We start from the raw sequence: 18794 nt of genomic DNA on the forward strand, positions 1-18794 counted from the left end.
TTAAGTACATGCAATTTTTATTGTCAATTATACTTCTGTAAAGTTTGAAAAAAAAATGTTTAGTAGAATTCACCCATAAAGTCATCTAGGCCTGAAGTGGAAATCAGTTTCCTTAGTAGGCATAAAGCTAGTTATGTTCTTTATATCTTTTTATTAAGGGTAAAAAAAACAGCTTTATTGAGATATAATTTACATACCATACCACTCACCCATTACAAGTGTACAATTCAGTGGGTTTTGATATATTACATTATTGATTTTTTAAAATTGTGGTAAAATATATTCAACATAAAATTTGTCATTTTAACCATTTTTAAGTGTACAATTCAGTAGCACTAATTCCATTCAAAATGTTGTGCAGCCTTCACCACTATTTTCAAAACTTTTTCATCACCGCCAACAGAAAGTCTGTAATTGTTAAGCAATAAGTCTCCACCCTACCCTCTCTCTAACCCCTGGTTATGTCTACTCTACTGTCTATTTCTATGAATTTGCCTATTCTAGATACTTCATATAAGTGGATTCATACAGTATTTGTCCATTTGCATGGCTTATTTCATTTAGCATAATGTTTTCAGTGTTCGTCCATGTTGTGTCATGTATCAGATCTTTATTCCTTTTTATCATTGAATAATATACCTTTGTACATATACACTACATTTTGCTTATCCTTTCATCTGTGGATGGACACTTGGATTGTTTTCACCTTTTGGTTTTAGTGAATAATGCTTCAGTGAACATTGACATAAAAATATCTGTTTGAGTCCCTGCTTTGAACTCCTTTGGATATATACTTTCAGCTTTCAACATCTGACCATGATGCGTCTTGGTGTAGCCCTCCTTTCATTTATCCGACTTAGAGTTTGTTGAGCTTCAGGGATATATATTGTTTTTATCCTATTTGGGAAGTTTTCGATCACTACATAGTCAGTATTTTTCTGCTCTTTTCTCTCTCTCCTCTCCTTCTGTTACTTCCATTACACGTAGGTTGGTGTGCCTAATGGTGTTCCACAATTCTCTAAGGCTCTGTTCATTTTTCCTCATTCTTTTTTCTCTCTGCTCCTCAGATTGCATAATCTCCATCAGTCTGTGTTTAAGTTTTCTGGTTTGTCCATCTTTCAGTTCAGATTTATTGTTGGGCTCCTTTAGTGAGTGAGTGTCCAGCCACACCCTTGATGTTCTCTCCAGAACAGATTTTCTCATTTTTTTGTAATGTAGATAGGTTGAGAACTTTCAAATCTTCAATTTTGGTTTCTTTTTCTAACTTGCACCTCAAAACTCTTCCAGCCTCTACCCATTCCCCAGTTCTAAAGCCACTTCCACAATTTTAAGTATCTGTTACAGCAGCACCCTACATCCTGGTACCAAAATCTGTATTAGTTTGCTAGGGCTGCCTTAACAAATTACCACAGACTGGGGGGCTTAAACTACAGAAATTAATTTTTTCACAGTTCTGGAGGTGAGGAGTCCAAGATCAAGTTGTGGGCAGAGCTGTTTCTTCTGAGGCCTCTCTCCTTGTTTTGTAGGTTACTGTCTTCTCCCTGTGTCTTCACGAGGTCTTCCCTTTAGACGAGTCTTTGTCCAAATTTCTTCTTGTTTGGACACCAGTCATCTTGGATTAGAGCCCATCCTAATGACCTCATTTTAGCTTAATTACCTCATTAAAGACCTTTTCTCCAAATACAATCACATTATGAGGTACTGGGAGTTAGGACTTCAACATACGAATTTTTCAGGAACACAGTTCAGCCCGTGACATACTTCCTGGTATGGAACCTGCATCCTGTCAGCAAGCTGGGGTGTGGGTGCTCAGGGCCCGGTGTTTTCAACCTGCTCCTACCTGTGGTAGAGTTCCACCTTCCAAGTAGGGGCTACTTGGGGTAACAGAGCCCCAGTCCTCTTGGCTACATTTGCCTGGAATAGAACTTCTGCAACATGAAGCTGAGAACGTTAGAGACTGCAGCAGCCTGCTCTCCCAGGGAGAAACTCTCACCCTAGACTGCGAGCTAAGAGGAGAGAGAGGGTCTCATTTTCTTGTAAAGCTAGATCACTCCGACTTGTAGGAGGGGTGGAGGTAGGAGTGGGACATGGCTCAAATGGCACAGACTTGCTGTTTTTACCCAGATTTACTAGATTTTCCTGAATAAATGTTTTTTAATTTGCTGTATGCCATTAGGACAATTTCCAGAAAATTTAAATTTAAAAATAATAATGATTTTTACCATTTTTTTTTTTTGAGGAAGATTAGCCCTGAGCTAACATCTGCTGCCAGTCCTCCTCTTTTTTTGCTGAGGAAGACTGGCCCTGAGCTAACATCTGTGCCCATCTTGCTCTACTTTATATGTGGGATGCCTACCACAGCATGGCTTGCCAAGTGGTGCCATGTCCACACCCAGGATCCGAAGCGGCGAACCCCGGGCCGCCAAAGTGCAATGTGCGAACTTAACCACTGTGCCACAGGCTGGCTCCAATTTTGGTCATTTAAATGATCGTTTCATGGGGAAATGTTCTGCCGAGCTCCTTATACCACCATTCTGGAAGTCCTGTCTCTATTACTTCTTGAGTCAACTTGGCTAGTTTGTGTCTTTCAAGGAATTTGTCTATTCAATCTAAGTCATTAGTTTGTTGGCGTAAAATTGTCTACTCTATTCCCATATCACTTTTAATGTTTGAAGGTTCTGTAGTGATGTCTTCTCTCTCTTTCCTGATATTATTTATTTGTGTCTTTTCTCTTTTTTATCCTTATAGGACTTGCTTGAGATTTGTCAATTTTATTGATCTCAGACAAATCGTTTTTGGTTTAATTGGTTTTCTCTCCTTTTTGTCGTTTTTGGTTGTTTTTTATTTTTATTGATTTGTTTTATTTACTTTTTTCCTACTTATTTGGGTTTATTTTGCTCTTCTTTTTCTGACTTCTTAAGCTTTAACCATTGTTTTGAGAATTTTCTTCTCTTCTAATATGAGTTTTTAATGCTGTAAATTTTCCTCTAAGAACTGCCTGGCTATACCCCACAAATTTTGATATGTCATGCTTTCATTTCCATTCTATTCAAAATATTTTAAAATTTCTTCTGGGATTTCTTCTTTGATGCATGAGTTATTTAGAAATACGTTTAGATTCCATATATATGCGGATTTTTCAGTTATCTTTTTTTTTTTTTAAGATTTTATTTTTTTCCTTTTTCTCCCCAAAGCCCCCTGGTACATAGTTGTATATTCTTTGTTGTGGGTCCTTCTAGTTGTGGCGTGTGGGACGCTGCCTCAGCGTGGTTTGACGAGCAGTGCCAAGTCCGCGCCCAGGATTCAAACCAACGAAACACTGGGCCGCCTGCAGCGGAGCGCGTGATCTTAACCACTCGGCCACTGGGCCAGCCCCTCAGTTATCTTTCAAATACTGTTTTCTCTGAGTTTGAAAATTTTTGTAATTGAGGTCACATTGGTTTTTAATATTGTGTAAATTTCAGGTGTACATCATTATATTTCAGCTTCTGTATAAGTTACATCATGTCCACCACCAAAAGTCTAGTTTCCATCTGTCACCATATATATGTGCCCCTTTACCCCTTTTGGCCTTCCCCCACCCTCTTCTCCTTTGGTAACCACCAATCTGTTCTCTGTTTCTGTGTGTGTGTTTGTTTGTTTGTTTATATTCCACATGAGTGAAATCATACAGTATTTGTCCTTCTCTGTCTAACATTTCACTTAGCATAATACCCTCAAGGTCCATCCATGTTGTCGCAAATGGCACAATTCCGTCTTTTTTATGGCTGGGTAGGATTCCATTGTGTACATATACCACACCTTTATCCATCATCTGTTGATGGGCACTTAGGTTGCTTCCCGGTTGTGGCTATTGTGAATAATGCTGCAATGAACATAGGGGTACATGTATCTTTTCAAATTAGTGTTTTCGTCTTCTTTGGATATCTACCCCGAAGTGGAATAGCTGGATTGTATGGTAGTTCTATTCTTAATATTTTGAGAAATCCCCATACTGTTTTCCGTAGCGGCTGTAGCAGTTTGCATTCCCACGAGCAGTATATGAGGCTCCGCTTTTCTCCACATCCTCTGCAACTCTTGTTATTTCGTGTCATTTTAGTAATAGCCATTCCGATGGATGTGAGGTGATATCTCATTGTAGCTTTGGTTTGCATTTCTCTAATTATCAGTGATGTTGAACATCTTTTCTTTTCTTTCCTTTTTGGAGAAGATTAGCCCTGAGCTAACTTCTGCTGCCAATCCTCCTTTTTTTGCTGAGGAAGACTGGCCCTGAGCTAACATCCGTGCCCATCTTCCTCTATTTTATGTGGGATGCCTGCCACAGCCTGGCTTGAGAAGCATTGTGTAGGTCTGCCCCCAGGATCTGAACTGGAGACCCCAGGTTGCCCAAGTGGAAGGTGTGAACTTAACCGCTGTGCCAACGGGCCGTCCCCTGAACATCTTTTCATGTGCCTGTTGGCCATCTGTAAATCTTCTTTGGAAAAATGTCTGTTCATATCCTCTGCCCATTTTTTGATTGGATTGTTTGTTTTGTTGTTGTTGAGTTGTGTGAGTTCTTTATATATTTTGGAAATTAACCCCTTATTGGATATATGACTTGCAAATACTTTCTCCTAGTTGGTGGGTTGTCTTTTCATTTTGTTGATGGGGAAGACTTTTAGTTTGATGTAGTCCCGTTTGTTAATTTTTTTCTTTGTTTGCAGTGCCTGAGGAGACATGGTATTCAAAAAGATACTGCTAAGACTAATGTTGAAGAGCATACTGCCTATGTTTTCAGCCAGGAGTATTATGGTTTCATGTCTTACATTCATCTCTTTAATCCATTTTGAGTTGATTTTTGTGTATGGTGTAAGATAATAGTCTACTTTCATTCTTTTGCATGTGGCTGTCCAGTTTTCCCAACACCATTTATTGAAGAGACTTTCCTTTCTCTATTGTCTGTACCTAGCTCCTTTGTCGAAAATTAGCTGTCCGTAAATGTGTGGTTTTATTTCTGGACTCTCAGTTCTGTTCCATTGAGCTGTGTGTGTGTTTTGTACCAGTACCATGCTGTTGTGATTACTGTAGTTTTGTAGTATGTTTTGAATCCAGAGATTGTGATACCTCCAGCTTTGTTGGTTTTTCTCGAGATTGCTTTGGCTTGTTGTTAGTTTCTAATGTAATACCATTGTGGCCAGAAAGCATAGTTTTTATTATTTGAATTCTTTTACATTTATTGAGACTTTCTTTACGGCCAATCTTACAGTCTATCTTGGTCAGTGATCCAGTTGTATTTGGGAAAAATGTTAGGTAGAATGTTGGTTGATAGAGTTATTCAAGTCTTCCTTTACTGATTTTTCTGTCTACTTCATTTGTCATTTATTGAGAGAAGGGTATTGACGTCTATAATAGTGGCTATAATTGTGGATTGGTGCAGTTCTTTTAATTTTATCATTTTCTGTTTTATGTATCTTGAAGTTCTGTCATTAGGTGAATATGTATTTAGTGTTGTTCTTCTTTTCCATACAATTTGACAGTCTCTACCTTTTCGTGACAGTCTCTATCTTTTCATGTTTCAAAAATCTCTACCTTTTGATTTTTTTTACATCATTCACAGTTAAAATGATTACTGGTTGTTGTGATTAAAGTGGTTAAATGTACCATTGAGCTATTTATTCATTCTATCTCTTATTTGTGATCTCTTTGTATTTTTTTTCTGCCTTCCTTTAGAAGGCAGAAAATTTTACATTTTCTAATTCCATTTAATCTCCTTTATTCACTTGTTAGGAATAAGTCAATATTCTTTTCATATTATCTGTACTCTTTGTTTTCTTTATTTTATAAGTTGTTTTAGGGTTTATATTAGACATCTTTCACTTATTACGCTCTACCTTCTGATCATATTATTATCCTTCATGTATAGTATAAGCTCATTACAATAGTTTACTTTCATTTCGCCTTTCCTAGATTTTAGGTTATTGTGGATATACATTTTATTTCTACATATATTAGTAACCCCACATGCATTATTACAGTTTTGTTTTAACCGGTCAGAAATGTTTTAAAGATGTTTAAAAATTAGGGAAAAGTGTATTTTGTATTTACTCACAAACTTTCCGTTTCCTTGTGTATATCCAGATTTATAGTTGGTATCATTTTTCTTCTGTCTGGAGGATTTTCTTTAATATTTATTATAATGCTGGGCTGCTGGTGATGAATTTTAGCTTTGATATGTCTGAAATAGTATTTATTTCATTTTCATTTCTGAAATGTATGTTTACTGTATATAGAATTCTAGGCAACCATTATTTTTCTTTCAGCTCTTTAAAGGTGTTGCTCCGTTGTCTTCTGGCTTTCATTCAATCCAGTGAGAAGTCTGCTGTAATTCTTATTTTTCTTCTGTACATGTGTCTTTTTTGGGGCTGCTTTTAAGTTTTTTCCTTATCACTGATTTTAAGCAATACGATTATGGTGTGCATTGGTGTAGTTTTCTTTGTTTCTTCTGCTTGGGGTTCATTGAGCTTCTTGCAAATATGAGTTTATGGTTTTCATTAAATTTGGAAAAATTTCATCCGTAAGTCCTTCAAAATTTTTTGTCCTATCCCTCTCCTCCTTTTTGGGAGTGCAGTTATATCTGTATTAGGGCACATGATGTTTTTCTATAGCTCACTGATATTTGTTTTTTTCCAGTCTTTCCTCTCTCTCATTTTAGATGATTTCTGTTGTCTTTAAGTTCATTAATCTTCTTCTACAGTGTCTAACCTGTTGATAATTTTAACCATACTATTTTTCTTCTCAGACATTGTATTTTCACTTCTAGATGTTTATTTGTGGTTTGTTTTGTTTGTTTCCTTTTAGATTAACAAAGGTTCTTTTACCATGCTAAAAATATAAAATATACCATCTTAACCATTTATGAGTGTAGCACAATTCAGTAGTGTTAAGTAAATTCATATTGCTGAGGAATAGATTTCTTTTACATCTTCCATATCTCCTTAAAATGCTCATCTTTCATCCTTTTTGAACATATGAACTATATTTATACTAAGTGTTTAAACATTCTTGCCAACTATTTCTGTCATCTCTGGGTCTGTTCATATTGATTGATTTTTCTTTTCATTTTAGGTCTTATTTTCCTGTCTCTTGCATATCTGGTAATGTTTTTTTTGTCAAGTGCCACATATTGTGAATTTTATTTTCTTAGTTGTTGGAGTTTCTGTATTTTTTTTCTAAAATATTTTCAGGCTTTGTTTTGAGATTCAGTTAAGCCATTTGTAATCAACTCTGCCATTTTGAGGCTTGCTTTCTTGCTTTCTTAGGTGGGTCCAGTACAACTTTTAGTATAGGACTAATTTGGTCCCAACACTGATGTGATACCCTTTTGAGAATGTCCTTGTATTAGGAGGTTTTTTTTATTTGGCTAGTGGGAATATAGAGTATTACCAGCCCTGTGTGAGTTCTGGGATGGCTAGCTTGAATCTTTCTCATGGTCTTTCACTGGCCTTGAGTAGTTTCCTCACACACCTGCATTGATCAGTACTCATTTGGAGCTCTTCCTGTGCAGATCTGTCTTCTCTCATACTTCATCCCATAAATGCTCATAAGATTTCCTTGTATGAACTCTGTATCTTTAGCTCCTGGAACCAGCAGGCTCCGTTTGGGTACTTCCTGCCTGCACACAGCCTAAAAATTCTCTCCAGGCTGTAAGCTGGGGCAATAATATGGCTCACGTCTTTTGTTTCATTTCTCTCAGAGATCATTATCTTTCACTGACTGTTGTCTAATATCTGGACACCACTGTATGTTTTGTCCGTTTTCTTAGTTGTGTGTGGTGGGAGGATAAGTCTTGTTGTTTTCTTTTTAATCCAGTTGTTTTCCCCCGTCATTGCTAGAACCCCAAATCTCAAAAATACTGCCTATTGATAGCAGATACATACAGATGTAGTAAAACTACAAAGAAAAGCACAAGAAGGATAAATTCTAAATTCAGAATAGTGGTTACTTCTGGGGAAGCTGGGAGAAAGAGGAATGTGATTAGGTATAAAAAGAGACCTATAGGGGGCCAGCCCCATGGCCGAGTGGTTAAGGTCATGCTCTCCTCTTCCACGGCCTGGGGTTCGCTGGTTCAGATCCTGGGCATAGACCTACACGCCGCTCATCAAGCCATGCTGTGGCAGCCTCCCACATAGAAGAACTAGAATGACTTATAACTAGGATATGGAACTATGTACTGGGGCTTTGGGGAGAAAAAACAGAGGAAGGTTGGCAACAGATGTTAGCTCAGGGCCAATCTTCCTCACCAAAAAGCGTGCAAAAACAAGACCTATGACTATTTTTATAATATTTTATTTCATAAGCAGGGTATTGGGCACATAGGTATTTGGCTTAGTGTTAGTCACATTTAATATCAGTCCTGAAATATTTCACAATTGAAAGATTTCAAACAGAACAAAGGATTAAGTTTTTTAAAAAGACAAACTGGAAATACTAGAAGAAAAAGCAGGTATGTCTTAGTGGTGTCTATAACCTTGATTGAACCTTTTACTCCCTCTACAAATGGATGTATAATATGTAAGAAATAGTCTTCAAATTAATATTATCAATCATTCATAAAAAACATTGAGCCGGTCTTGTGCCCATTTCTTTGATTTTTGCTCTGAGAAGTTGATATGGAGAATATATGTATTTCCAGACTGTTCTTGACTTTTAGAAAAGTTTAAGGCAACTTGACTGAAGTGAGCCAACTAGAATCCTGAGTAGGGAGAAGGAGGTCACATTCTGTGGATTCATTCTTCCAGGTCTGCAAAACAGTAAGAAACCATTTCCTCAGTACTAGAGGGATCAGATAGCAGCAAGACTCGGAAAGCTTCGCCAAACTGTCTTCTGTTTCTACCATATGCCTCCCAGAGGAACCAGAACTAGCAATTCTAATGGCCTTGCACAGTTGTAGGAGAACTCCTGCCACTACCATGCATGTATCTATGACTTTCCCTCCTTTATATTTTCCCCTGTGAACATGAAGGACTATAGTAGTAGTTAATTATGTTTTCCGAATATTTCTGATTCTCTGCCTTCCAGGACATGGTAGGACTGCAATTCCCAGATTCTTGGTTTGGGTGGGGTCATGTGAATAGTTCTGGTTAATAAAGTATAGGTGGAAGAAATCTGTGTCACTTACAGACTAGAGCTTTTCATTGCTGGTGTGAGGCCCTTCAGAATCTTACTTCCTTTTGTCACAGCAACCTGCAAGTTTCAGTTTGGTGGCTGCTCTCTCAGCCTGGGTCCGGGAATTAGATAAAAACTAGAGTTCCCAGATGATCCTTGATGAGATTATGATATAATCAAGAAATAAACCTTTGCTTAGAAAGTGCTAAAAATTCCTTTGTATCATCCAGTTCAAATGTCCCTTCAGAGAGGCAGTCCTTGACCACGCAGTCTAAAACCCACCACAAATATCAGTTGCTGTCCAGCACAATCCCCTTTTTAATTGTCTTCATAGTACTCTTTACTTTCAGAAATGGTTTTATTTATCTGCACTTCTTTATTCTATTCCCCACCCCCTGCCCAAAAAAGCCCCCAGAATACTCCATGAGAATAGAAGACTTGCCTGTTTCATTCACTGCAGTATTCCCAGCACTTTGAGGATAGAGAGACATGAAAGAATCAGATTAGCCTAATTTTTATAGGCCATGGTAAGTGCAACGTGAAGTCACTGAAGGGTAATGAGACTCTGACTACTTTTGGAGAATGGACTGGAAGCGGGCAACAGTGGAAGTGAAAGTAGATCAGTCAGTAAACTCTAGCATTGTTCTAGGCAAGATAAAGGGGGGTTGAACAAGTATGGTGTTTGTAGATCAAAAAGATAGGTCTTGTTTATGTGGGAATTAGGGAAGAGAAGCATCAAGAAGACTCTTAGGTTGCTGGCTTTAATAACTAGATAAATGGAGGTGCCATTTAATGAGATGGGGAATATAAGGGAAGAGCACTTTGGGGGGACTGTGGCAGAGAGTTGGATATCTAGAATTTCCTTCTGACTATGTTATGAAGACATCCTAGTCAAGATGTCAATTAAACAGCTAGATACTGTCCATGAAAATAATCCATAACCAATGTATAAACGAAAATTTGGGTGAATTTGTTCTGAGCTGAAATCTGAGGACCATGGCCCGGGGCCTTTCTTCCCACAGGAAGAAAGGGCACCAAAGAAGTGAGGTGTACAGAGTGGTTATATATCCCCAAGCAGGACGTTTCACATATGATTGAAATGTCCCTCCCACAATAGTCACAAGATTGCCCTGTCAGCACAGCACTTGATGGACACAGCAGGTAGTAGGTCTGCTATCTCAGAGGGCGTAGCAGGAGGCAAGTCTGTTGTCTCGAGCTGGGCAGTCACAGGTGAGCACAGCAATCAGTTTCTAGCCTAAGGAAAGACGCTTAAGCCTTAAGGAGATGCCAACTTTGGGAGAGGGAGGGAAGTTGCACCTTTATCTCAAGGGCCTTTGTTCTTGCCATAGGGAATATCTAAAGCAGATATACAATGCATGCTCAACAGCCACGGTCAGGCCCTTTTGGAAAGACAAGGTGAGGCCGAATTAGGTTTACACCAAATGGCTTCCTCATATTCTCCAATATATCCTATTGCTTGCCATTTTTATTTGTCAATACAAACAAGTTGAACTCAGATTTGGGATGCAGATATAAACCTGAGAATTTATAAACCATTTAAGATCACCTGTGTTGGGGAAGTGGGAGAATTCCCCCCCTTTTCCTTAAGGTTCTTATGGCTGGTCAAATAATTTAAAAGGCAGGTTAGCAGGAGAAAAATCAAACAAAGTTTAATAGCATGTATACATGGGAGAAACTCAGGAGAAACAGTAACTCAGTCATCTGGCTGAGGCTGCCTGTTTAAATTTCTTCAGCTACAGACAAGGAGGATGTTGAGGGTAGTGATCTGGAGCTTCAAAGGGGAGGAAGGCAACTCCTGGAAATGGAAAAGCAAATGTTTGGTAAATAGAACTTTGATAAGAATGGGCTTAGCAAGGATCCTCCCAGTCTACCAGATACCCAGAGTTATCTAAGGTGATGGCTTGTCCTGGGGACTGGCCTTTATTTTAAATTTCTTTTAGTCAGTTGGGGAGAAGGTGGAATGTTCTTCCTGAGTCTTCTGAGCCTTTATTTTCTTCAGCTTGAAATAATCCACATACCAGAGTGGTGCATCTTGCGGGGGGCGGGGTGGGGGGGGGGGTCATGCCCTGAACCCCATCACCTGCATAGGAAAAATAGATTTCAACATTTAGGGGTTAGATAGTATAAGAGGAGCCACTAAAAGTGAGAGAAGCATGGGCTATCCAGAAACCCAACAAGAAAAGTATTTCAAGGAGCAAGTGCTCAGCTGCTTTGAATGCTGCTAAGAACTCATTTAAGAGAACAGAGAATTTATATTTTTTTCAGCTTTATTGAGGTATAATTAACATTAAAAAATTGTACATATTTAATGTATACATTGTGATGAAGTTGGACAATATGCTTACACCCATGATACTGTGGGGACCTGGAATTGGCCACCCCAGGATGTGTCTCTTTGGCATCAGGATTATTTGAGGCTGATTGCTTTTGATAAACTGGGACAGGGAAGGAGGAATGGAACTTGCCCTTTGTTAGGACACGTTTACATTTGTAAGGTTTAAATCTCTATCTGTAAAAGGTGCCTCCCTCTCTGTACCAGGAAGAAGAAAGGCGATGACCTACTCTCCAAAAACTCTTAATCAATACCAAAGGCAAGGACTTAAAATCTGCATTTTATTGTGCTAGTCTGGTAACCTCCTGTAACTGACTTCCCTCCCCCTCCCAACGTTGGCATCTCCTTAAAGATTAAGCATCTTTCTTTAGGCTGGGAACAGATTGCAGCGCTCATCTGTGACCCCCCCACCCAGCCCGAGGCAACACACCTGCCACCCTGCGGCGCTCACTGAGACAGCAGACCTATCTGCCGTTTCCATCAAGCGCTGTGCTGACAGAGCAGCCTCGTGACTATTGTAAAAGGGACATTTCAATCACATGTGAAACACCCCGTTTGGGGGTATATAACAACTGTGTGCACCCCACTTCTTCGGTGCCCTTTCTTCCTTCGGGAAGAAAGGCCCCGGGCCATGGTTCCTCATAAAGCTTTGTTTAATTTTCTCTTGCTATTCTGTCTCATGTGAATTTAATTCGTTCTCCAGCTAGACGAACCCCCATTTGGGGAGAGGAAATGTCCTCCTCCCCTACAATACCATCACCACAATCCTGGTAATAAATATATCCATCACCTCCAAAAGATTTCTTACGTCCCTTTGCTTTTGTGTGTGTGTGTGTGTGTGTGGGAAGAACATTTAACATAAGACTTATCCTCTTAAGTTTATAATGTTGTAGATCTCTAGAACTTATGTATCCTGCATAACTAAAACTTTATGCTGAACAACAACTCTCCATTTTCCCCACTCCCGTCCCCTGGCAACCACCAATCTATTTTCTGCTTGTCTAAGTTTGACTATTTTAGATACCTCCTATAGGAGAAATCATGCTATATTTGTCATTCTGTGACTGACTTGTTTCAGTTAGCATAATATCTTTTTTTTTATTGAGTTAATGATAGATTACAATCTTGTGTGATTTCAGTTGTACATTAATGTTTGTCATTCGTGTTGTAGGTACACCATTTCACCCTTTGTGCCTGCCCGCCACCGCACCTTTCCCCTGGTAGCCACTAATCTGTTCTCTTTGTCCACATTTTTAAATTCCTCCTATGAGTGGAGTCATACAGAGATTATCCTTCTCTAACTGGCTTATTTCACTTAACGTAATTCCCTCAAGGTCCATCCATGTTGTTGCAAATGGGATGATTTTGTTCTGTTTTGCAGCTGAGTAGTATTCCATTGTATATATATACCACAACTTCTTTATCCCTTCATCTGTTGATGGGCACTTAGGTTGCTTCCACGTCTTGGCTATTGTAAATAATGCTGCAGTGAACATTGGGGTGCATAGGACTTTTGGGATTGCTGACTTCAAGCTCTTTGGATAGATACCCAGCAGTGGAATGGCTGGATCGTATGGTAGTTCTATTTTTAGTTTTTTGAGGAATCTCCATACTGTTTTCCATAGTGGCTGCAGTAGTTTGCATTCCCACCAGCAGTGTATGAGGGTTCCGTTCTCTCCACAACCTCTCCAACATTTGTTACTATTAGCTTTAGATATTTTTGTCATTCTAATGGGTGTAAGGTGATATCTCAGTGTAGTTTTCATTTGCATTTTCCTGATGATCAGCGATGATGAGCGTCTTTTCATGTGCCTATTAGCCATCTGTATATCTTCTTTGGAGAAATGTCTGTTCATGTCTCCAGCCCATTTTTTGATCGGGTGGTTTGATTTTTTGTTGTTGAGTTGTGAGAGTTCCTTATATGTTATGGATATCAAGCCTTTGTCAGATATATGAATTGCAAATATTTTTTCCCAGTTAGTGCGTTGTTTTTTTGTTTCAATCCTGTTTTCATGTGCCTTGAAGAAGCTCTTTAGTCTGAAGTCCCATTTATTTACTCTTTCTATTGTTTCCCTTCTCTGAGAAGACATGGTGTCCGAAAAGATCCCTTTAATACTGATGTCAAAGAGTGTACTGCCTACGTTTTCTTCTAGAAGCCTTATGGTTTCAGGTCTCACCTTTAGGTCCTTGATCCATTTTGAGTGTATTTTAATGAATGGTGAAAAAGAATGGTCAGTTTTCATTCTTTTACATGTGGCTTTCCAGTTTTCCCAGCACCATTTTTGGAAAAGACTTTCTTTTCTCTGTTGTATGCACTCCTTGTCGAAGATAAGCTGTCCATAGATGTGTGGTTTTATTTCTGGGCTTTCAATTCTATTCCATTGATCTGTTCACCTGTTTTTGTACCAGTACCATGCTGTTTTGATTACTGTAGCTTTCTAGTAAATTTTGAAGTCAGGGATTGTGATGCCTCCCGTTTTGTTCTTTTCTCTCAGGATTGCTTTAGCAATTCGGGGTCTTTTGTGGCCCCATATAAATTTTAGGATTCTTTGTTCTAATTCTGTAAAGAATGTCATTGGGATTCTGATGAGATAGCGTTGAATCTGTAGATTGCTTTAGGTAGAACGGACATTTTAACTATGTTTATTCTTCCCATCCATGTACATGGAATGTCTTTCCATCTCCTTATGTCGTCATCTAATTCTCTCAGAAAGGGCTTGCAATTCATTATGTAGGTCCTTCACTTCCTTGGTTAAATTTACCCCGAGGTATTTTATTCTTTTTGTTGCGATTGTGAATGGTATTCAGTTAGCATAATATGTTCCGGGTCCATCTATGCTTTTACAAATGGTAGTATTTCCTTAATTTTTAAGTTTGAATAATGTTTAATTGTGTGTATATCCCACATTTTCCTCATTTTCTTTATCCACTTGTCTATTGATGGACATTTGAGTTGTTTCTATATCTTGACTATTGTGAATAATGCTGCAATAAATGTGGGAGTGTAGATATCTCTTCACAATCCTAATTTCAAGTCTTTGCATATATACCCAGGAGTAGAATTGCAGGATCATGTGGTAGCCTATTTTAATGTGGTTTTTTTTTGGTGAGGAAGATTGACCCTGAACTAACACACCTGTTGCCAATCTTCCTCTTTTTGCTTGAGGAAGATTGTCACTGAGCTAACATCTGTGCTAATCTTCCTCTACTGTATGTGGGATGCTTTCACAGTGTGGCTTGACGAATGGTGCTAGGTCCATGCCCAGGATCTGAACCTCCGAACCCCAGGTCGCCAAAGTGGAGCACACGAACTTAACCACTATGCCATCTGGTTGGCCCCAGTCTTCCTCTGCTTTTTGTACGTGGGATGCCACCACAGAGTGGCTTGATGAATGGTGTGTCGGCCCACACCTGGGATCTGAACCCATGAAACCCCAGCCGCCAAAGTGGAGCGAATGAACTTCACCACTATACCACCAGGCCAGCCTCTATTTTTAATTTTTCTTTTTTTTGAGGAAGACTGGCCCTAAGCTAACATCTGCTGCCAATCTTCCCCTTTGTGCTTGAGGAAGAGTGGCCTTGAACTAACATCTGTGCCAGTCTCCCTCTATTTTATATGTGGGTTGCTACCACAGCATGGCTTGACAAGCGGTGAATGTCTGCACCCAGGATCTGAACCTGCAAACCTGGGCTGCAGAAGCGGAGAGAGCTGAACTTAACCACTACACCACCAGGCCAGCCCCTACTTTTAATTTTTTGAGGAACCTCCATACTGTTTTCCATAGTGGCTGCACCATTTTGCATTCCCACCAACAGTGTACAAGGGTTCCAGTTTCTCCACATCCTTGCCAACACTTGCCATTTTCTGTTTTTTGGTAATAGTCATCCTAACATTTGTGGGTGATATCTCAATTGTGATTTTGATTTGCATTTCTTATCAGATTTGGCAATATGGAGGTTATTCATACGAAAACATATGAATCAAAGAGGAGGAAAAGAGAGTCCACGTAGAACTCTCAAGAAGTTTTGCTATGAAAGCAAGCAGAGAAATAGGCTCAGCTAGAGGGATTACGGGGTAAAGAAAAGTGGTGTTTTGTCTTTGTTTTTTTAAGATGAGCGATATTACAACATTTTTTATGATGAAGAGACCATCCAGCCTGAGGAGAGATTGATGATGCAGTAAAGAGAGGGGATACGGAAAACAACTAAACCCCTAACTAGGTGGCAGACGTAGGAGTCCAGATCACAGCTGGAAAGACTGAACATTAACAGAAGAAAAGCCACTTCCTTCTCTTTACTATGATGCAGAAGATAAATGCAGTTGTAGGAAGGATTGTACATTTCGTGGTGGGATGTGGGAGAAATTCCCTATCTCGTGACTTTTTTCTGAAGTATAAAGGAAAATCATTGGCCAAGAGAGAACATACGAAATAGTCATCGCGGAGAGCGAAAAAGTAAGTTTTCTAAAACCCTGGAAAAGGATGACCGGCTTAAGGTTTGTGATCATGAATTTAAAGAAAGCTTGTCAGCCTGAAAGCCAGTTCTTTGTGGCCAGGAAAGAGGGCAATAATGAAAAGTGTTCTAGAGAGAGCAAATACAGTAATTGTTGTAGCTTCTTATTTACCCTAAATGATCACTTAAAGTGTATAAGTACATTATAATCTATAACAATGTTAAAGAAAATATATAGCTAACAGAAGTTGGCAAGTAGAAGGAGCAAAGAAGTGTGAGAGGTTAGGTGTGTAAGTATCTTCATCTCGCACAGAGTGAGGAGCTAATGTATAATTTTGAAAGTTGAAAATCCAAAAAACAGATGTTTGAAGTACTTACCTTATTTAAATTATACGGTTTATCATAAAATAACTAAAATACTAAGAGGAAATAGTTTAAATTATCTAAATCCTCACCTGTCATAAGTGAATCCACAATGTCAAAAATTGATAAAACAATTAGTGATTGAGATCCTTTAATTTATAAATATGGAGGCAGTCACCGGAAGAAATAAAAAAAAAAAAAGTGAAAAGTAATTACCTGTGGAGAACTTTTGTTCCTCATTATTATTTTGTATGACTTGATTTTTTTCATAACAAATGTATGCGTTAGTATACTTTAATAAAATTAAAACAGAAACTATTTAGCTGTGAATGAAGGCCTTGAAGTCAGGGCCAAGCTTTGATACAACTGGGTAGGTTTTGTCGAGGTGACATTTATTTCCAGCCCCTTCCCGTGCCCTCTGATTGGCTCTCTCGGAATTGGTTTTCTCCCAGTATCAAAGGGATTCACTGCCCTCCTGCCCCTGGCTTCCTCCCGCCTTCACTGAGGAAAAGCACATGTCTGGTTGTTTTCTGCTCCTCAACTTTGATCATTACAAAATGAGTCTATTCTTGGTCTCATTCTTAAAATGATTTGTTTTTGGCGCTCCGGGGCTCGCGCCCCTGCCTCGTGCCTGCGCCGCTCGTATGTAAATGAGGGCGCGGGACGCGGGACGCGGATGGACAAGGGAAGAGAGAGAGTGGCCGCTGCCCTCGCCGCCCGGTGCCGGAGCCCTCGGTGCGCGGCGGAGAGGAGAGGAGAGGATGCCGGCGGGAACTCGACTCTTGGCGCCACCGTCTCATGCACTGTGTAGGTTTTGAGAGTATTTTAGAAGGGCTTTATGGACCACGGCTACGAAGAGACCTGAGTTTATTTGAAGGATTGTCTACCATCTCTTGATTCTTCACAGTCAACGCCAACAGAGGAACTATCATCTCAGGGCCAGTCCAACACTGAAAAGACTGAATGCCAAGCAGAAAATTACCTAAATGCACTCTTTCGAAAGAAAGATCTTCCTCAGAACTGTGATCCTAACATTCCCCTAGTTGCTCAGGAATTAATGAAAAAGATGATACGTCAGTTTGCAATTGAGTATATTTCAAAAAGTGGTAAAATTCAAGAGAATAGAAATGGTTCAATTGGACCAAGTCTAATATGTAAAAGTATTCAAATGAATCAAGCAGAAAACTCCCTTCAGGAAGAACAGGAAGGCCCCTTAGACCTCACTGTGAATCGAATGCAAGAACAAAATACTCAGCAAGGGGATGGAGTGTTAGATCTCTCTACAAAGAAAACCAGCATAAAATCTGAAGAGTCGTCCGTATGCGATCCTTCTTCTGAAAATTCAATGGCTGGGAGACTACAGAGAGGACTATGTGGAAAGAAGTGCTGAGTTTGCAGATGGTTTGCTCTCAAAAGCTTTGAAAGACATTCAGTCTGGAGCACTGGACATAAATAAAGCAGGCGTACCTCAAAAAACTTTACTTCTCCACTTAGAAGCCTTACCAGCAGGGAAGCCTGCATCTTTTAAAAACAAAACTCGAGATTTCAATGATAGTTACTCATATAAAGACAGTGAAGAAACTTGTGCAGTGCTGCAAAAAGTAGCCCTGTGGGCAAGAGCTCAAGCAGAGCGCACAGAAAAAAGTAAACTCAATCTACTTGAAACCTCAGGATTAAAATTCCCAGCAGCTTCCAGTTACCTCCATCAGTTAACTCTACAGAAGATGGTTACTCAATTTAAAGAAAAAAATGAAAGCCTACAATATGAAACTTCACATCCTACTGTACAGTTAAAAATTCCTCAACTACGAGTAAGTTCTGTTTCAAAACCACAACCTGATGGTCCTGGTCTGCTGGATGTTATGTATCAAGTTTCCAAAACCTCTCCAGTCCTAGAAGGATCAGCTCTCCAAAAACTGAAAAATATACTCCCTAAACAGAAGAAAATAGAATGTTCTGGGCCCGTAACTCACTCAAGTGTTGACTCTTACTTTCTACACGGGGACTTCTCTCCTTTGTGTCTTAATTCTAAAAATGGAACAGTTGATGGAACCTCTGAAAATACTGAAGATGGATTGGATCGAAAAGATAATAAGCAGCCCAGGAAAAACCGTGGCCGTTATCGGCAGTATGATCATGAAATAATGGAAGAGGCTATTGCAATGGTAATGAGTGGAAAAATGAGTGCTTCCAAAGCACAAGGAATTTATGGGGTACCTCACGGCACTTTAGAATACAAGGTAGAAGAAAGATCTGGAACACTGAAGACTCCTCCTCCGAAGAAACTCCGAGTACCAGACACTGGGTTATATAATATGACAGATTCAGGGACTGGCAGCTGCAAAAACAGCAGCAAGCCTGTGTAGATTACTTGTTAGGAAAATGTTTGTACGTGTGTATGTGCGTGTGTGTACGTGTGTTTGTGTGTGTGTGTGTGTGCACAGGTGTGTGTTTGTGTGTCTATATACACACACGTGGGAAT

The 18794-nt window shown here is 39.4% G+C and overlaps 1 protein-coding gene across 1 annotated transcript in view; it reads left to right on the plus strand.

Annotated features, from left to right (window-relative positions):
- Positions 1-18788, plus strand: part of LOC124231925 (ligand-dependent nuclear receptor corepressor-like protein) — a 34771-nt gene extending 15983 nt beyond the window's left edge. Inside the window, 4 exon segments of the mRNA XM_046648925.1 lie at positions 15439-17057; positions 17060-17187; positions 17189-17671; positions 17673-18788. Coding sequence (XP_046504881.1) covers positions 16899-17057; positions 17060-17187; positions 17189-17671; positions 17673-18678 — 1776 coding nt within the window. The 5' untranslated portion in view covers positions 15439-16898 and the 3' untranslated portion in view covers positions 18679-18788.
- The last annotated feature ends 6 nt before the right edge of the window (positions 18789-18794 follow it).

This window comes from Equus quagga, unplaced genomic scaffold, assembly GCF_021613505.1.
Source record: "Equus quagga isolate Etosha38 unplaced genomic scaffold, UCLA_HA_Equagga_1.0 HiC_scaffold_122_RagTag, whole genome shotgun sequence".
NCBI classification, from domain to species: Eukaryota; Metazoa; Chordata; class Mammalia; order Perissodactyla; family Equidae; genus Equus; species Equus quagga.